The sequence below is a fragment of the Salvia splendens genome, chromosome 12 (assembly GCF_004379255.2).
Source record: "Salvia splendens isolate huo1 chromosome 12, SspV2, whole genome shotgun sequence".
In the NCBI taxonomy this organism is placed as follows: domain Eukaryota; kingdom Viridiplantae; phylum Streptophyta; class Magnoliopsida; order Lamiales; family Lamiaceae; genus Salvia; species Salvia splendens.
Window position 1 is genome coordinate 27766233 of NC_056043.1, and position 21162 is coordinate 27787394.

At 34.5% G+C, this 21162-nt stretch overlaps 1 protein-coding gene and 1 long non-coding RNA gene across 10 annotated transcripts; one reads left to right on the forward strand and one right to left on the reverse strand.

Moving 5' to 3' along the window:
* Positions 1-1575: 1575 nt before the first annotated feature.
* LOC121758383 lies at positions 1576-10272 on the reverse strand. Of its 7 annotated transcripts, XR_006041438.1 has the most exons (7): positions 9910-10272; positions 9440-9538; positions 8378-9368; positions 7509-7669; positions 6598-6782; positions 6424-6496; positions 1576-1751 (listed from the first exon to the last, which is right to left on the reverse strand). It is a non-coding gene; the product is annotated as an uncharacterized LOC121758383 (long non-coding RNA). The 7 variants fall into 7 exon arrangements; XR_006041439.1 differs by having other exon boundaries at positions 7509-9155; XR_006041436.1 differs by having other exon boundaries at positions 7509-9363.
* Positions 10273-13043: 2771 nt separating this feature from the next.
* Positions 13044-20922, forward strand: LOC121758774 (auxin response factor 1-like). 3 transcript variants are annotated; one of them, XM_042154168.1, is made up of 16 exons: positions 13044-13359; positions 13495-13594; positions 14227-14358; positions 14906-15021; positions 15146-15241; positions 15370-15426; positions 15911-16063; positions 16143-16227; positions 17139-17229; positions 17315-17479; positions 17888-18007; positions 18085-18163; positions 18373-18538; positions 18659-19128; positions 19620-19810; positions 20357-20922. In XM_042154168.1, the coding sequence occupies exons 3-16, from the start codon at positions 14310-14312 to the stop codon at positions 20523-20525; spliced, it is 2007 nt and encodes a 668-aa protein (XP_042010102.1). In that variant the 5' UTR covers positions 13044-13359; positions 13495-13594; positions 14227-14309; the 3' UTR covers positions 20526-20922. The 3 variants fall into 3 exon arrangements, with proteins under 3 accessions (XP_042010102.1, XP_042010103.1, XP_042010101.1); XM_042154169.1 differs by lacking the exon at positions 13495-13594 and having other exon boundaries at positions 13044-13322; XM_042154167.1 differs by lacking the exon at positions 13495-13594 and having other exon boundaries at positions 13045-13359.
* The last annotated feature ends 240 nt before the right edge of the window (positions 20923-21162 follow it).

Consider the following 21162-nt stretch of genomic DNA (forward strand, 5'->3'; position numbering starts at 1 on the left):
ACATTTCAAATATTTTATTACAATTATAATGTAATTCAACGTGATGCAAGACTATATATACGTGTATATTAATATGGACACTAGATACGACACTCACATCCACTGATCAAAATAAGTATCCTTTTTATATTCAATTGGTTGAAAATGAAATGATAGTTGCAAATATTTCACTAAATCATAATCTCGTATTTTGTTATGCAAGATTTGAATGTTAACAAAAACGACCCTAAAATTTTGTATTTTTACAAAAAAGTTATTACTTAAAATTAATACTAATATAAAAGTTTAGATTAAAGTGAATAAGAATGTAGACCCTTAGATTTTAAAATGAGTGGATGAGATTAAACTTTACGAATTTCAATAAATAGTAGATAAAATATCAACAAAGGGGTAAGATCATCATTCTGTTATCATGTCATATTTTTCGTGCTTTTTTTATATCAACATAGTGTATTACAAATATCAGCACAATGATATAAGTATTTCAACACGAGTACAAAAAAATATCAACACAGTTTTATTGAGATTTTGCATGCATTATATTGAAATTTTTTGATGTATTTGTTGATAAAAAATTTGCTTATCAACATATACGAAAACGGAAATAAAAATTATCAAATTTCATCATCCGAACGTCGTCGGAATATATGCAATTGAAATCTCGTTACAATCCTTATAAAATTACCTTTAATTTGATATATTTTTTGCGAAAAAATAATTTAAATTGAGAGAGTTACGTAAATTTAAAATTTTGGGATAATCTTAATAAAAGAAAATTGATATTAATACTCTTTAATTTTATTTCATAATTATTTAAATTTAAAATATAATCCACTTGACATTATACCAACCACTAGATCTCCTAATCTAATGGTTAAAATTTAATCTTAATTTTAGATTACAATTCATTACATCCCTATTCTATTAAGTCATAGTTTACTAGATTTTTTATTTGTAACCCAAATAAGAAATCAACATAGATGGCTATTAGAAGAAGTGGGGTGGGATACTTTGACCTATTTTCATCCAGCACTAATAGAGTGTTTTTCGCCATGCCACTGCCGTCTAGGTTCAGTGTACGTGTATTACTACCAAATCTCTCTCTCTCTCAATATTTCGTCGCCAACCATCTTTATCTTATACTCCTCAAAGATAAGGTTCATTTCAATGTGTGAATTAGCTTCGTAATAGAGTGATTAATGTCGAGGCCAAAAGTTTTAGTTCGAATCGGCTGTGATGCAATCTTAAAATTTCTATTCATTTGTCTGAAAAAAGATAAGGTCTGTTCCAAGAGTCAAACCTTGACATGTACAATGTTTAAAATTCAAATTGCACAATTAAGATAAGGGTTCGTTTGGTACAACGGAATTGGAATTATAATTCTATATAATTGAATTATAATTCAATTCCAAATCATTTGTTCAGTAAAAATTGTGCATGCAATGTGTGTAGTGTAGGAAGATGCTCAATTTTATAACTATTTTGAATTCTAATTGGAATGGAATGGAATGGAATGGAATGGAATAGATTATCATATTTCAAAGAACCCAATGTTATTCCAAGTGTGCGCAAACATAGGACCTTCTCTAATGGCTTTATGTTTCCACTGCTTCATGCTTTACAAAGTAGGGCCTTAAATTCAACCAACGCTCATACCTCTCTCTTCCATTACAATTTGTGGCTTGAATTCCATGCCCATTTGCTAACATGCTTAGAGTTGAACCATCTCTCTCAATACTAGTGCCCTTCACCTACATTTTGTCAATACTTATATTTCAAAATTTTCAACCGACTTTAGCTACACACTTGATCAACAAAAACCCTCTTAAGTACAAAAAAAATTGTAACTATAGCAATTAGATGAAAAACAAACATAAAATACAAGCTATGTTTGTAGTGTTTCTAAACTCATACTTTAAAGATAAATTCGGACTATAATTTATGAATAACCTATTGTCAAAGGCATGCTCTCATTTTCAGTTAAAACACAATTATCTCAGAATCAACTCAAGCTTTGAAACTAAAGCTGTAAGCACACAGATTCCACTTCTGCTTTTATCACCCTTTCCACCTTCACCTGAGCATTTCCTTTATTCCATTTCACTCTACCCCTATCACTACTATGTCACTATAAAAAATTGGATCAGGCTATTCACACCTACTCTAACCTAATAAGAACTGAAATAAAGGAGTTTATCTTACTTTTAACATAAAGCATTTTAAGCTACAGGAAATAACTGAGTGGAATAAGATGTTCAGTTTGAGTTCCTTCTTTTGAGAAAATATAAGACATAATTGAGTAGAATGAGAGGTTCAGTTTGAGTTCTAACCTATACCTAGAACTCATCTCATATCAAGTGGATGATCAAATGATAAATGTCATAAGAGAACAAAATATTTGACACCACATTCAATTGAAGAGAAGTAAAAGAAAATTGTACAGCTTAATTTATCCCAGCAAGAGCCAAATATTTACAGTATAGGAAATAATCACAGACAAAGAGAAGTGAAAAGCATTTCATGGCAGTGTAAGCTTATTGAAAGATTCCACAGTCAGATACGCTGTGAAGGCAGAAACTGAATTCATCTTCCGATTAAATATATCAACCTATAAAACACGTCATTTAAGAAGAATTGTTCATTGGAGAGTCACAAAAGTCACAGGACCAAAAGAAATTTGAATTGATTCGTTCTAATCAGGAAGCACTTCAGTCCAAAGACCAGTTTTGTCATATAATCATGAAAGATAAAATGGCAAAGATGAAATATCTTCAGATGGATGACCTATAACTAAAGATGAGTCAAAACAATAATGGTCACCCAGCATTTGTTTTGAACAATCATAAAATCTGATAATTACTCTACCATGCTTCAGTTTGAAATGACTGCAAACTGTATCAGTAATTTTAGAACTAACATACTCGAAGAATCAATTCATCTAGCAACATACATTGACCATACTGGAGAAATTAGGATAAGTTTAAAGTAGTTTGCTAGTGGAAATCCCAGGCACTCCCTACCCTCATAAACCCAGAGAGTTAGAATTGGTATTGGAGCAACAACCTGAGAGTTCTATCTATATGTGGAAATACAGGGCTACTTTTACGAGTTGAGATAAACATATATGCAATAATCTCTGAACATCAAGTGGTTGCTAGGGAAGTCCATTATAAATTTTGCTAAACTAGTTTTAATATTTATTAATGTGGCATCACAACCTCCATCAGCCATCTACTGAAGTTATAAATTGAATTGACAAAAAAAATATGTGTGTTCCCAGATTCATATTCAAATTGGAGCTTCTCATCATCACTCAATGCATAGATCGAGTGCAGAGTAAATCGCCTGACTGGCATTCCGTCTGGCCGCAGGTGATCATCCATCACGATCTAAAGTACATTGATATGATAACAATATCATGGAAATTCAGAAAATTAATTAATGGAACTGAATTGTTCCAAGAGATTAAAAGCATATGAAGCATGTCAGTTAATCCAACATATTTCCCACAAATAAAAGGATGAATCAAGCTTAAAAATCATAGAATAAGTTATGGCATCATAGCCATGTGGAGTGGCATGAGGAGTCATCTGATGACTGATGCTAGGAGCAACCATTGCGAGGAAGCATGATATCAGTCACCTGCTTCTATGTTTTAGATCTTCGTAGTCCTAGGTGTTTTATTAATATACTCATTGTTACTTACTTTTAACAAAATTATCATTCAAAACAAAGCAAAAGAATTAAATTACCAGTTCATATGATTCCTTAGTTAAATAGCTTTTTATTTAAGATTAATTACTAATGAGCAAAACATAAATAATAAAACAAGGCTACTAATAATTCTAGTAAGCAAAGAAGTTATAATCAAACAAAAGCAATAAATGCATCAGTTACTTGTCTTAAATTTGTGCCAACCAGTCAAGTACATTATTGAGCTAGAAATATGATTACTGTAGTCCTTCAGGTGATTTCTAATTCCAAGCTAACACAGTCTGGCATTTGGACATGCTTTCAGAACATCAGCATACCCGAGAGAAAAATCAAAACCTTTTTTTAATATTTCACAATGTGCTAACAGAAGAAACCTAGATAAATGATAACATAAGGTGCATGAACAGCACCAAGACTGAATGAAGCTAAGTTATGATACATGGAAGTAATCTTAAGAAAAGGAAATATAAGTATACAACTTCATGAGCTAAAATAGTATTGCCAAGTGCACAAACTCTGCTCGAGGACAAAATTCTTATGGTGGTGGTAGTTCGTATCTGAGGTTGTGGACCTGATTGGCATTGTAACCAGGTTCTTCCTCTAATATGGTCTCAGTCCCAATTCCAAGTGTTGAGTTACATGGAAAAAAGGTTGTAATTTAAAAATTGATCATCTAGAGATTCAAGGATATTTGACGTTGATTCTGCTAAATAAAAAAATGGCAAGAAGTCTACTTTTTGATATTCCCCTTGTAGAAATGGGTCACTCATCCACTTAAAAGGCTTTATAACTCAGGAGGATTATCCAAGAATATATAGATAAGACGAGATCATTAACAAGTTGATGTGGGACAAGAATTAGGGTTTTTAACATACTCCCGCACGTGTAGGGCCGGAATGCACATCTGACTTCCACACGTGCAGACAAAGAGATCAGCAGCGACTTGGGCCCGCTATAATACCATGAAGAAATGGGTCACTCACCCCCTTAAAATGTCTCATTTCTAATATGGTATTAAAGCTGAGCAATTACTAGTTTCATCTTCGCCCTCCGGGAAAAATCTACCAGCCTGGTCGCCACTAGCCCGTATCAGCCTAGTCCAGAAGGTCACCACTTCTCCTTATTTTCTTCTTCTACAAACCTTGTAGATAATACCCAAAGCACTTAAGATATAAGGTCGGGTAGAAAATAAGATTTTTCCTACCTTAGCACAATTAGCTTATGATCGTAAATCATTTAGTAAAGCTACGGGGATAAGGCACAATGAACTTCCAGATAATGTCGAGAAAGAATAAAGCATGGACAATAATGTCTAACAAGAAGAGGGTCTCATGCTGTCCCCTAAAGAAACCAAACTCCAATAGTGTGACTAGTAACGTCTGTTGCAAATACTAGTATAATAACATACTCCAATATCATGTACCAACAGCTATAGAGTCGATGAACCACACTTTTTTAACTCGTTCTCTAAACTCAACTTCCTACCTAATTGGTTTGGAATGAATTATCAATTTGCTCTGTCCATTTTGCACCAATCAATTTCTCGAAATTTTGTGCCGGAGAAAGTGGAATTACAAAGAAATTGATTGGTGCAAAATGGACGAAGATCATAATAATAATAACTTGCAAACCAATCAGGGTACGTAGTCGAGTTTGGATAAAAGAGTTGGAAAACGTTTGGTTCATCGACCATAGCTAGTGGTACAAGATATTAGAGTATGTTATACTAGTATTTGCAATATACTCGTCATTGTTCGCACCATTGGAATTTGGTTCTTTGGGAAATGCATAGCACCTCTTCTTGTTGGACATCATTGGTCATGCATTAATCGTCATTGACATTATCTTGAAGTTCAATGTGCCTTGCCCTCATTGCTTTTACCAAATGATTTACAATCATAAATCAATTGTATCAAAACTTATTTTCTTCTGGACCTTCTATCGTGCATGTCTTGGGTATTATCTACAAGGCTTGTAGAAGAAGAAAATGTGGGGAAGTGGTGAGGTTCCTTATCTAGACTAGGCTAATACGAGCTCACAAGCTAGTTGATTTTTTCCCGGAGGATAGAGAATGTAATCATCAACAATTATATGTTCACTGGGATAATGAAACTAGTAATTTCTCAACTCTAATATTATATTAAAAATGAGGCTTTTTAAGAGGGTGAGTGGCTCATTTCTAATAGTCCTTATTTGGGAGGAAACTAGTGACTTGGTGGAGCAAGAAACACCACAATTGCTAGATCTTTTCCCAAGGCCAGGAATAAAGATTTGCCTCGTACTACTATTGAGATGATTGGGGTAAAGAATATGCTTGAGGAACTAGGGCTCACTTTTAATGAACCTTTACCTATGTGTTGTGATAATCAAGCCGCAACCTATATTGCAAATAACCTAGTGTTTCATAAGACAACTAAACCGTTGGGTGAGATTTTGGGAATGCTTCTCAAAACTTTGTATCAAGCTAGACATGATCGATCGATAGATATACTCTAGCTCGAGGGGGATTGTTGTAGAATATATTTTGTATTAAGGATTTCCTTATTTACCTGTTGCTATTTTAGGAATAGATATAATTGTAGCTGTAACCCTATTTTTTACTCCCTTATATGGACTACTCCCTACTCCCTAGTTATGAATACACTTTTTTTTCTTTTCTCCTATAACTAGTTCACAAACCCCATATAAGTGAAACAGTGAAATAGTCACCTTATCCAGTTGCTCTTCAAGTCCTTCTAAGAGCACTTTCAGTAATTCAGACTCTTTCTCTGCATTTTTAGCTCTGCATTCAATTCTTTTAAGCTAAACAAAATGGTGATGATTATTAAAACAATAAAATATCAATGTCTACCTTCCTATAAATAACGTAACTGGAGTACTTACATCAGCACTTATTCTAGAAACAAACAACTTTTGGTATCACTTCTCATTTGAACAAGCTCATTTTGAAGACAGCCATTTTCTTTATTTATGCTTTCTGATAGGGTATTTAGCTTCTCTAATACGTGTGCTCTTTCTTCAACTTTGGACGCTGACGACTCAGCATTTTTGCGCAGACCCATCTCATTCTGAAATACAAACCAAGCATGAAATAACAATGAACAAAAAACACGACCAGGAAAACAAAGTGTAGGTATTTACACGTGCTTAAACAAAATACTAAACAAAATAGCAATCGGAAAGCAACCTCAAAAGGAAAATCACAATAAAATTTGGCAAAGATGTTCCTTCAAAACCAACATTAAGAAAAATTATTCTTCTAAACTTTTAGTTATTTTTTCTTTTAGTTTTTTTTTTGGCTCAAAAATTTTCTGACAAAAGATAAAGTTAGCAAATGAGGTCAGTTTCAAACTTGATGCCCAGAAAGAGAGAAGTTTTCCATTACTTAAAGGTTAGACCTTTTCTCCACCCGCAATACACCAATCACTTTCATTAAAACCCTAGCCGCATTCAATAGGGCAATTGTTTGGGGTTAGAGCTTAGAGGGAGTACAACAGAAGAGCAAAATAATGGTTTTCACTTTCAGTATCTAAGGTTTGAAACTATGAAGTGGGAGCCCTTCTCAAACACTACACAACTATCAATCTTTTAGACAATTTTAACTTAAATTCAGGTCCCAATACATACAGCATAATTTCTATGTGGTTGACCTAAAACATACAGCATAATTTCTATGTGGTAGACATAAAATCATTTGCAAAACCAGCAAGACAATACATGATAAGAAACCAATTTTATAAGATCAAAATAAAATTTAGGCCCTGCAAATGGTTAATGCTTAACTACTAATATACCTCAAGCTCATGAAAGACCCGTAGTTGTTTCCTTAGATGTTTTTGAGAAACATCGACCTCCTTCCTTAGTTGCTCCTGTAATATATGTTCACATCCTCTAGCAGCAGCTAGTTCCTGTTAGGTGTTGAAAATTTTCTCTACGAGTTTCTTTCTCTCTGATTCTGTAAGAAGCCAAATTTATTTTTGGTGATGCAATCAAGCCATAATATGGATCTACAGAAATTGTGAGAGAAACAAGCAAAAAGATGCGACATCTTAACAGGTACATACGAATTGGTGAGTTACAGACTTACAGTCACGATTTATCTACTTGGAAATGGATATAGACAGATGCTGTAAAGATATTATAATTAATAAAATGTTCACTTTTCCAGAAGAAAAATACGAGATTGAAAGACTATATTGGATTGTCATTTCAAAAAAATTATTAAAAATGCTGCATGTGTTGAGCTTGTGGAGGAACAAAACAGCTTGCAAGAAAGAGCAATGTGAGTGTGAGGAGACAAGCATTTCCATCGTGCAATAGTTAGGCATGTAAAAGTGGAGCTTCTCTAAGCTCGCTGGGAGGAGAACAAATTAAAAGTCTTCAAGTAATCAACTGCTAGTCCTAGAAAGAATCTCAGGGTATAACATATCATTCCAAGCACTTCACCAAGAAAATGAAACATGACCAACATTCCGTACAGAAACATTTAGAGAAAGGCACGGCACATTTGAAAGATGATATATTTGGAAACATTTCTGGTAGACATTTTCAAAAGCGTAGGTTTTTTTTTTAATTTGGATCCGGGTTCATGGTATGAAGCTGTGATATTAAAAATAACTATGGAATCATCTGCAAGTAACAAAAAATAAATATGGTAAGGTACTTTATCATTCTGGATCCTTTGGATCATCAAAGTTAAAGTAATTGAAGTTAAACACTTTTGCTGAAAGTATGGCGTGAGTTACTTCGGCACCCCATCAACATCTTCACCATTTATTTATTTTCTATAGATTGGGAGTTGTGATCGTAACCCCTGTTAACAACTTCAGAAACATTATAATAAAATTTTGGGAAGAAACATAGATTCATATAATGTATGCATGTCTATATGCATAAGTACAAAGATAAGAAAACTACAATTTGAGATTAACTCAGTCATCATGATATAAATACCCTTTACATGATGATGAGCATATATGTTATTTATAACAAATAAGAGCTCATTTATTAAACTTATCAGTCAGAATAAGATTTTATTAATATGACTTGCTACAATCTAGTTTTTCAAGTATTAAATTTAAATATAAGCATGTTACATAAATCACCACAGAACAATTAAAAATAAAGCCCCCATATTCCTTCTTTTTCATTTTACCCGTTCCTAACCCACACCTACCATAATATAGAAAATCCTTCATAGCATGCAGAGATGCAGAAGCTTGTGATCAGCGAATCACAAGTGTGGATAAATAATTCGACTAATAAAGTAATAGTAATGAGCAATGAAGACATGCACATAACAAATGACAAGGACAAAAACAAGGAATTGGACTTTTCCAACATTTGCAGAGATGCAGAGGTATCTGAATATTTTTTTTTGGACAAATCTACTTGCAAATCAGCTACTTAATAATCACTCTATTTACTTAATGGTGAAATTCCTGCAACAATGAAGAGGAACCACCGATTAGTTGAATTTTTAAATTCTGCGTCATCAGAAACAAAGAAGATTGCATTATTTTCAGAATTAATAAGAAGAGGTGCAAAAAATACTGTGACTGAAGGTAGCTTCCCTGTGGTAGATGATATAAAGGGATTTGTTGAATTGGAATCATAGCTCATTATCATATTGGGAAGAACCGGAAAAAACTGATCTAAAAATCCAGGAATTCGTATAAGTGCTTTAAAGTCTAGATTACACCATAAGCGCATACTACAATCTTACCAGATTTTTCAAAACCCTCATTGAGAGTTTGAAATTTAGATTGATATCATGTGCTAGTTTTTCTGCACTGCTTAGAGCATCGAAAATTTCGGATTTCACCTGCAAGACCGAGTCTAGTCAGCCAAAATGAACGCAATCAAATTTTCAGAACAAAGACATCAATCAGATCACAAAAACAAATAGACCGGCACTCAAGTATGCTAGTATTAATCAACTTAAACACTAATATTGACGAGATTGGGAAACTTTCAAAACTTATAGTAGTAAATTTCCTAAATGAGGTTATATTAAATACGATGTGTTGATGGATTGGGCAACATAAACCACTTTTCTGCGGGATAACACACTAAATTTGATCCAGGAAAATGAATGACCGATTATTAGAAGCACAACGGAACAAAAGTATCATCAAAATACACCAATATGATCCGAACAATATAAGAAGTTTGGGTAAAATAAACGGAGGTTACTGGAATCGAGTGGTCATGCGAATATTCCGGCACCGGCAAGTAAGTCCTCGCAGAAGTGGGACTCGGAGGCGTATTGTTGTTGGCGTTATTGCCTTCCTGCGGCGGAGATTCTGCCCTCCTCTTCCTCGGCTGCGGCGTTCTGAACTTCTGAGAATCATCTTCTCCAATTCTCTTCTTCGTTTCTAAATTGAACGAAAGGAGAGTACTATTTGAAATGGCGAAAACCAAACGTCTCAAATTTAGCTTCAACTTTGAAATGGCGAAAACCAAACGTCTAACGTCTCAAATTCGGCTTCAAATTTGAAATGGCGAAACCTCAAATTCGGGAACAAGATATTGTCAATATTTGGGGAACAAGATCCATTTTTTATTATATGGAGTACAATGGTTGTTTTATTTGTTTTTGCAATATTTGGTGAACATTTTTAAGGCTAAAAACGTTTTTTTTATATATATATACATATGCTTGTTTTAATTTGATTAAAATATTATATTTAATTGTTCTTAATCTTCAAGAATTGAGTCAATTGACCTATTTTAGCCAAGTGATAAATTCATTATATTTTAATGATCAACTCAGTTTTGACCAAATTATAGTTTTTATTAAGTTGGTCTTTAACATTAGAATTTTGCTTTTATTTTTATTTTTTTTATTTTTGGGTTTAGCAACATATTGTATGAACTTGACAAATAAAATTAATTAGCTTTATGACATAAACAAATTATAATTAATAAATTATATACTACTACATTATTCCATTAAATTATGAATTTGAAAAAGGAATGAAGTGTGAATAAAATGTCATTTAAAATCGGACCTCATTCATTAAGAGTTGCATTCGTATAGGAAAAAACTCACGATTTCAATAAACTCAGCATCAACTAAAAGTTGTCTGTCGATCCACAACAGATGGTCAACCTCAACTACAAAAATAGGAGTATCAACTAGTTAAAATTTTATATGCCTAAAAATCGCTTACGATAATCGTCAATTTGATATGAATTCAACGTACTTAAATTTGTAGGAGTACTTAGGTAGCCTAAAAACATAGTAATACTCCCTTCATCCCCTACAAATAAAAAAGTTTAAAATAACATGAATTTTAATGTATAATTGGTCAAATAAGAGAAATAGAAAAAAAAGTGTGTTAATTGAAAATAATTTCCACCTTATTAGTTATTAGAGAGAGACATTTTCTAATAAAGAAAGTTTATATTTTTAGGGGACTGCCCAAAAAAAAAGAATTTCAATTTTTAAGGGATACGAGGAGTATTAGATTACCTTTATCTCAAAAACATATGGTGTAACATCAATTATTCATGAGCTTCATTGCTTTTAAATTTTAACAAATTATAAGTAGGGATTACTATATATGATTTGATATGTATTACTAGTATTTGTTTTATATGAATATTCAACATCATAATATTTTAACATATAATGTTTTAGTGATTTTTAATCGACAACATCGCGTCATTTCTTGTAGAGAGACGCGAGGGTTACCATTTGTTGAGAATTGATGGAAACTCCCATTGAGATCAAGTTCGTTGAAATTGCAAGATCTTGATGTGCGGAGCGGATAGGTGACTTCATGATTCGATGAATGAGGCTCGGTAGTAGACTAGTAGATGATATTTTCTCTCCGATTCATTGGATTCATGATTTAATTTACACGGAGTACTAATTTAATATGAAATGTAATTTTTTATAAATAAATTTGTTCATTTCTAAAGAATCTCATTAAATTAGGGGTGACAAATCATGCGGATTGGGTCGTTATTGGTCACTCTGATAACGACTCAATCCAATAAGGCCTAATCCGAACCCGGCCTGTTAAGGAAACTGCAAATCCGAACCCAAACCCGTTAATGACACGATATAATATGGGTTGATACGACACGATTAAATCTAATTTTAACCTTGATTTACATGATAAAAATAAATTTTCCATGATTTAAACTCGATTTACAATAAATTAAATAACTAAAACTAAAGCATTATTTTTTTAAAAAATAATAAAAATAATAATATTACTTCTTAATGGGTTATCCGTATCCAACCCGAACCCAATAAGGACACGAAGCAATTAAGGTTTGACCCAAATTCATTATTTTCGTGCGGATTCGTATCGGATTATCGTGTCTGGTCAAAAATTGCCAGCCCTACATTAAATTTAGTTGCTAAGTAAATCGAATATAGTATGTTTTAACAACAAAGGAATGGGATAAAATGCAAAATTATGATCTTGGAACCAATTTAACAAATATATCCGACATAGCTGATTAATTGGTCGATAATTGTGTTGATTGTTAAAATTATAATCAATGCTGAGTATGAGAAACTATAAAACTAAAATTGTAAGACGGTAATATGTTGATCCATAAGTATTTCACACGTTTTTAGGCCAGACTTCATTTGATTTGAGTGGATATGATATGATTTATTTTCTATGAATTGGTTATTTTGATAAATTTTAAATGAAATAGTAATATTTTTAATTGTAATCAGATTTTCAACATAAATATTGTCTCAATCTTCTAAATAATTTGTAAGTATTTCACAAGTCTCAATCGGAGTTTTATAGATAAAATTATGATCATTTTACCAAAATTGTGCGAAGTAGTAGCACATATGAACCTAGAAACTGCGAGAATATCACGTAAAAAGCAAATCTTGCAATTTCTGGGATATTTTATTACCTTTTAAAACACAATCTCTTTGTTTAAGAGTGATAGTACTATATTTTTGCTTTTCAACTTCTCACTCCTAAATAATCAAATTATGAAAAAGAATATAAGCTTAGAACATACAATTAGACTTTAAATTAAAAACTAACAGAATCACACATTTTTTTGAAGATAAAAGATAATTTTTTAAATATAAAGCTGCCCGTGTTAACAATTCATATTCAGCAGTAGTATTTAAAAGAAATCCAGCTACTGTTGAAACGTGTAAATAAACACATAGTAGTATGTGATTTGTGATACAGTTTTTGTCTGTTACTAATAACTAGGTAATCTAAATATGCGTACTTAACCGGTAATGCTTCATTTATTAATTTGACATACGTGATTATATACACACACATCTATGCATACACATTATATACATATTTCACTATATAAGATAACAGTTTTAGAGAGAGAAAATAAACCAGCACTGTCGGCTTCAACCAAGCAAAGTCCATCCTCCCCAACATCCCCCTTCTCTCTCTTCTGTCTCTCTGGGGTTCATTTTATTTTATTTTATTTTATAGGAAAAATCAATAATACTATATTCAATAAGACACTGATAATCCGGAGCTGGATTTAGCTTGTGAGCTGCTTATTCAAGTTTAGTGAAGGAGAAGCCCGTGGACCGTGGTCATGATTGCAGGATAAATATGGCAACTGCTGATTTTCATAGGGTTTCGGTGCGCATCAAATTCCGAAAAAGCCGCGTCTGATTTGGTATGTTGTTCTATTCTATTTTTGATCTAGGATTTTTCTCTAATTCGGATTTGATCGTGTCTGTCCAATTGTCTATACGACATATACATGCTAAAATTAAATGGGAAATATTGAGCACGTGCTTGGATGTGGTAGACTTGCAGGAATATTGAGTTGCCCTGGTGTGAAACAGGCTTAATAACTGGTTGGATCTCTTCTAGGAGGGTTTTGCGTTTGTTCTGAGAGTTCCTTCATGGTCAGTTTAGTTAGCCGTCGAATTTGACTTGGTTGAGTGTGAAATGAGATGAGTTTTACTGTTTTTCTTGATATAAGCCTGTCATCATTTAATTAGATACGAAGAATATACTTTTATTGTTAAGATGTTGAGCAGAGTCAATGAATGAGTTTATGACCAAATTCAGTCACGGTCTTGCTCCTTCCGAGTGCTGTTGGCTTAGAATTATATTTGATTTCATCTTGATTTAAGAAGTTACTTTTATTGATTATCTGCTATGCTCTAGTGTGATAGTCGATGAAGTAATGATATCTTTCAAAAGCATTGAGAAAAAGTATCTGATTGTGCTTTGCCGATAACATTATCCAGAACTTAAGGATAAAAAGACAAGCTGTTGCATCCTGTTGAAGGGTCACACCATCTATGTGATTTGCATTTGATAAGATGTGGTGTAGACAAACTTTTTTGCCTCATCTCACACCAAAAGTGTGAGGCTTGAGGCTTAACTAAGGGCTTGCTTATTTGGGTATGAGTTGATACTCTACCCATTTATATCTCCCCAGCAATAGAAATATATGGCACTTCATTTATATCTTCTCAGCAATAGAGGTATATCTTCCATTTTCTGCAAGTAATATACTCATGTTATTCAGTGCATGCGACGTCGACAATAGCAAACTAGAGGAATCACAGACTTGGATATTGGCGTTACATTGAGTTTTGCGTTTGTTTTATAATGGCACACCTTGCCGCGAATCAGTTAGCTGGAGGGATCCCACCCACAGGTATGATTTTTTGATCATGAAACAATGTACTTATTGTGAAATTAATGTTTCTAGTGGGTGGTTTCAGTGTTTCGCAATAGTTCTCACGCCACAAGAGGGTTATCCCTTTCCATCATATAGTTCCTTATTAACTCGCTTGTCTTCCAACCTGCCGGATAATCTGTAATTACTTGATTGTTTTTATATGATAGATTGGTGTGAAACTGATATTTATTCATCATTGAATTCATTGTGATGTTGTACTAGCATGAAATATTCACCTTGGTAGCTAGAGCTTCACCTTTGTATTACTTGAAAGTAGAATATTACGGTGAATTGATGATATCTGACAAGAAACAGTGATGTTATATTGACTATTGCGTTTGGGGGGGGGGGGGGGGACTCTGGATTTAATAGCCATAAGTCACCCATAAGTCACTGGTGATTAAAGACAATATTTCCAGTCTCACTGATAAGAAATGTAGCCATAACAGTTTGCTAATTTATGTTTTAAGTTCAGTGATTGCACCATTTTGTCTTTCTCATTTCTTTTGTTTTTTATTTTCAGGGTCTCCGAATGAAGCTTTGTATAAAGAACTTTGGCACGCCTGTGCTGGACCACTTATCGGCGTTCCTCGTGAAAATGATCGAGTTTATTACTTTCCGCAAGGTCACATGGAACAGGTTCTGGTTTAGCCCTTCACCATTATCTAATATATTCTGTGGAGTGCGATGTTGTTTTCTTCAGAATCTATCAACTGAGTTGCCAATCATTATTCCTAAATACTTTTTTTTGCCTTTCTTCTAGCTCGAAGCATCTACACATCAGGGATTGGATCAGCAACTTCCTTCGTTCAACTTACCCAGTAAAATCCTTTGCAAAGTGATGAATGTTCAACTTCGGGTAAAATTCTTATTAATTTGATGTTCGAGCAACTGGACTTCATATAGGCTGCTCTGTGTGCCAGATAGCCTTTTTTTTCTGCCACATCCCACATGTCTACTTTTAGTAACTTATTTATTTAATTTCAGGCTGAACCAGACACAGATGAGGTGTATGCTCAAATAACGCTTCTTCCCGAACACGATGTAAACACTGATGCCTTTTCACAAAGTTACTTCTTTTGTTTCCTAACTTTCCTTCAAGAATTGCTCCTCTTTTGGATTTGGAGTGGCAATTCTTGTAGTTCTGGTTTGGGTTGGGAATTAGACAGATATGTTTGAATTAGCACAATATATCTGGATTTAAGTTCTTAGTTTGTAAAAATTAATGCTAGGAAGAGTTTTGCTTGCTGGAGGATTTTCATATCTTTTTATGCTAAGTGAAGATATGTGAGTTGTTAGCTTGTGCTAATAATTAGCAGATAGACTCTCAGACCTATGAGCAAAAAAGATTTGGTTTCAAAGGTTTGACCTTGTTTTGAGTCTATGTTAGAAAAGGGGAATAATTGAAAATTGGTTTATCTTTCTTTAGTCTTAGCATGAAAGGCTAGTCAATTTATTCTAGCCACTGCTTGTATAGCATTTCAAACATTGACACTAAGTCGTGGTATTTGGTACTCTGGTGTATCAGCAAAGTCCAGTCACAAGTCCTGATCCTCCTCTACCAGAGCCTGAAAAGAGCACTGTTCATTCATTTTGTAAGACTCTCACTGCTTCTGATACCAGTACCCATGGTGGATTCTCGGTGTTAAGAAGGCATGCCGATGATTGTCTGCCCCCACTGGTAAGAAGAGAATATATGGATGTTTAAATGCCGAACCTCCTTGTCTCTATCTGTCTACTCATGGGATGGTAAATTGCAGGATATGTCTCAACAACCACCGTGGCAGGAGTTGGTGGCTTCTGATCTTCATGGGAATGAATGGCATTTCCGTCACATATTCCGAGGTTATAATCATTTCCACCTGTAGTGACTTGGCATTAGCTTGGCCCAGTGTTAAACTAGCAACTGAAATTTTTATTGTGCAGGATAGTTACATAGTTGTCTGTACTCATAATGGTGTGACTTTAAATGATGAGATAGTCCACTAAGTTCAGAAAATATCCTTTTAAAACTAAGTAATTAAATTTAAGATGTGATGTGAATGTGATACATATATACATATCGTAGGATATGCATACTTAGTTAAGTTTAGTTAGGATTTATTATTATTATTTAAATTAAGTTTGTTAGGATTTATTATTATTAGGATTACGTTACTATTTAAATTAGGATTAGATTTGTTGCTATATTTTCTCACTTGTAAGCCTATAAATATAAGTCTCCACAACGATAAAATCATCTTGGAGAGATCAGTTTATTGGACGAGTTTTTCTCGTGGGCCTCCTTCGTGAGGATTAGGCCTCTGCGGAAAATTTTCCTTTCTTGTTTTGCTATTCAGTTTCTTTCAATAAAGCCGAGAGTTCAATTCCCAAAGGTTCTTGTTATTTCATTGTGGCAATTTACCAAACAGTTGGTGTGTGAGTACGTTGCGTGCCAATTCGTTGAGCATATCTCGTGCTCGCATAGGATCGGCGGCCTTAACTCTTAACAGAATGCCAGAAAAAAAGTTGTACTCCATGTATTATTTGAGAAGATTTGATCAGAATGGGTGCTCCTATATTATCTGTTTGTGACTTGTTGCACACCGAAGTTTGTCTGTTGTTTATGCACACATTTTAGACAAAAGACATCTACACTGGGAAACCTGCTATATGAATTATTATTTGTCTTGCATTGGGATGAACTAGAAAATCCCGTCACTATAGTGCTTAAACCAGCTGTCGTCCACAATAATGTGGACGGATGTTATTCTCAGGTCAACCACGGCGTCACTTATTGACTACTGGCTGGAGTGTGTTTGTCAGTGCAAAAAAACTGGTTGCTGGAGATGCTTTTATCTTCCTAAGGTACTTCTATATTAATTTATGCTGATGTTTCTTTTCATGTTATCATCAGATAAAAGTAATAATCTCTCTTTTTATATTTTGGCAGAGGGGAAAATGGGGATCTCCGAGTAGGTGTACGCAGGCTTATGAGACAAGCAAACAACATGCCATCTTCTGTTATATCAAGTCACAGCATGCATCTTGGGGTTCTTGCAACTGCCTCACATGCCATCTCAACTGGAACCTTATTTTCAGTCTTTTATAAACCAAGGTTATTAGATCTTTTCTTTTTATTTTGATGTTTTGCAAGGAGCGAATAACAGTAGTTCGCCCTGTCATAAACTAAGGTTAATTGGTGTGTGCCTTAGTATGTTTAATGTTGCTCTAAATTTTAAGACTACACTAAAAATGATGATAAATGAAATGATCTCATGGTAAAACAGCATGTTCCATTTTCTACCCCTAATGGAGCTATAATGCTTAACCTCGAAACATTTTTTTTTCAATGTACAGTAGGAAAGGACTATAGATTTTTCATATGACATGCTCCTTCTCATTATCATTGGCTTGGTCAGATACCCAAGATGTTACGTTTGACTGTTTCAGCACTTGCCATTCTTTTCTTTCCACTGGTTTCTTTCAATAATTACTTTATGAATTTGCAACTATTTGTGATCAGGACTAGTCGATCTGAATTTATAGTAAGTGTTAACAAGTATCTGGAAGCTCAAAATCTCAAGCTGTCAGTAGGGATGAGATTTAAGATGAGATTTGAAGGTGAAGAGGTATCTGAAAGAAGGTAATATTACTACTGATGAACTTGTCATGAGTAATGTGTAGTTTGATTGCAACACCCATTCTTTCATGTTAATGCAGGTTCAGTGGGACTATCGTTGGCGTTGGAAATAACAATGCTACTTCTCGATGGCCAGATTCTGAGTGGAGATCTCTGAAGGTACTATTAGCGTTCAATGTAGCTTGTTGGGAGGTCCATGCTTTGCTCATCTTGACCCTTGATTAAATAGTTTCTACAAAGATGGCATGGTGTTTTACTCTTGTCCTGCATTTGCTATATGATTATAAGTAAAATGTTGGCTGATGGCTAAGTTCTGTATTTGGATGGCAATAAACATTTAATCTTTCTGATTACTTTTACATGTCCAGGTCCAATGGGATGAACCTTCGGCCATAGTACGTCCAGATAGAGTTTCAGCATGGGAAATAGAACCCCTAGTTGCAGCAATTCCTCCAAACCCACAGACTCAACAAAGGAATAAACGGGCACGACCACTTGTTTTGCCTTCGCCAGCGCAAGATCCATCTCCACTGTGTACTCTCTCTCTCTCTCTCTAATATAATACATCCCTATATATACATATATCTAATGATGATGATAATCAATAATACATTTTGCAATTGGCTTTTTAACAAATCACATAAATCTCAATAGGTATCTGGAAGTCACCAGTTGACTCCCCGTCAGCATTTGCCTGTAGTGATCCATCACGTGGTCAAGACACGTTTCAATTGCCAAAGATCAGCGATGGAACCAAAATTAGTGGAATCAATTTTAGTAAGAACTTGGTACCGGTCTCTAGCAAGTCTGTATACCAGCCTAATCAAGTAGAAACTGCTGCAGAGTCATTTACTCCCCCCAGTGAAAAAAGGCAGGCAAATGGCTGCAGGCTGTTTGGAATCGAGTTGCTTGACCATTCTTCTATTGAAGCTACATCACCAGCCATTCAATCTGAAACAGCTATTGAGGATTCTCATGTTCCTCTGTATGCTGATTATGATCAACATTCAGAACCATCAGACCGTAACCCATCTCATGCTCCCTCGGCCAGTTGTGATCCTGATAAGTCATGCCTTAGATCCCCTCATGATGCACACAACAGGCAAATCCGCAGCTGCACAAAGGTAATTCTTACATTACATGTACTGCCTTACTTGTTAATAAACAATGAGATTAAACTGAAATGTTCAATATTAGTTTTGTTCTAAACCAGAATATAGAGTTTTGGGGCTGGGCTGGTTTGGGCTGCTAGTCAGGTTTTCCTATCTTTTTGAAATTCCTCTAGGATCCTTATTGGATATTTGTCCAACTGAAAGTAGCATATCTTGGATCTCTTTCTGATTATGCTCTTCTGCGCCTTCTTGTTTAGCTATGGTTCTGCGAAATGATTACTAATATTTTGTGTTGGATATGGTGGTGTTGTAATTACAGTCTAGAATGCTTCATCTGTTGTTGTTAGACTAGAACTTATGACAGATTAACAAATACTTGCATAGTAGGCGTCCTTTAAGAAATATTTATGATTAAATTTTGAGGAGCAGACTGCACTTTATTTTGTTTGATTAGAACTTAGAATACTGGATTTTTGAATGATGCATGATAATGAATTACTTAGGTTCACATGCAAGGAATTGCTGTTGGCAGAGCAGTGGACCTTACTAGGTTTGATTGCTATGAGGATCTGCTCAAGAAATTCGAAGAGATGTTTGAAATTATAGGGGAGCTCTCTGGTTCAACCAAGAAATGGCAAGTTGTCTACACTGATGATGAGGATGACATGATGATGGTTGGAGATGACCCATGGCAGTTGAGTCGAATTTACTTGATTCTCTCACCTTTCTTTTCAAATATTGTTTACTAAATCTCTTACACGTCTAAATTTACTTCTAAGTTGTCATATGACCTCCCTAATCAATATGTTCTGATTGTTAGTATGGCTTATCATATTATGGGCCACTTATACTGCTGCTAGGGTTTATTTCAACATTGCAATGGTCTTAACTTGCCTAATCATTCTCTATGGAAGAGATCATGTAAGAGATTACATAGTTGACTTATTCCCGTTCTTTCAACATTGCAATGGTCTTAACTTGCCTAATCATTCTCTATGGAAGAGATCATGTAAGAGATTACATAGTTGACTTATTCCCGTTCAAGCTAGGTTTGTGTTATTTGCATCGTTTTATCTTCTCAAATTTTGCAAACACATCATTCATTGTGATCATGTTCATGCTTCTCCAAATGCCTTTTGTTTCTCACTTGTGTTTGTGTAACTTTGGTTTGCATTACAAAGGTTTGCCTGTTTTCCGGACATACGTACCACAAATGCTAATACTTTGTCATGATTTTTAGTGAATTTTGCACCATGGTAAAGAAGATATATATATACTCAACCGAAGAAGCGAAGAGGCTCTCCCCCAAGATAAAGCTTCCCCTGGCAGAGGTCAAATCCGAGAAGCTCCTGTCTGATGGAGCTGCGGGCACTGAAGAACAGTCTTCAACCGTTGGATCTGGTTACTGATGGAGTCTTGCCTACCTTCGAGTTGCAATAAGGTTGAAAGTTCTCCGGGAAAAAGGTTAATGACGATGGAGACAGTACCAACATTTGACCAGCAATTTTGTTTCTAAGCTGCCAAGATGCCACAAAATACATATTGCTTAATAAAAATTTTCTGTGGGAGTGTGGTGCCACGACGATAAGAATTCTTGATAGTATTGTTTGTTTTTATGAGGAGAATCTCATGATACTTTGGTTGTTTGGATCTGGGTTAGATGTCTGTGTGGTCTAAGTTGTTTTTGTGTTATAGGCATTTTATGTATATATAATACTCTTTACCTTTTGTTTCCCCTTGATATCTACTCATGTGTCTTATTTTATTTTTTTTAAATAAATTTTCCTTTTTATTGTTTGTGATGAATTCCTACTACTGAACCCATTTCATTGGAAGGTGCTATATCAGCACTTCTCTGCTCGTATTTTGTACTCCCTCCATCCCGGCCGGCTAAGATTGATCCAAAATCATAGAAGATCACCCAATTCCTTCTACAATGCTGAAACTTATTGACGAGGAGAGAGGATTGCTTGAGAGAGATGAGGATTTGTAACGCCCAAAAATAGGCTTAGACGATATTACTATTTCAATATGAAAATAGGTGAA

Bases quoted from the DNA above. Each gene is read 5' to 3' on its own strand.
- LOC121758774 (XM_042154168.1), top strand. From the start codon at position 14,310: ATGGCACACCTTGCCGCGAATCAGTTAGCTGGAGGGATCCCACCCACA. The intron at 16,064-16,142 runs GTAAGAAGAGAA...GGTAAATTGCAG, and splicing joins ATGATTGTCTGCCCCCACTG to GATATGTCTCAACAACCACC. The intron at 16,228-17,138 runs GTTATAATCATT...TGTTATTCTCAG, and splicing joins TTTCCGTCACATATTCCGAG to GTCAACCACGGCGTCACTTA.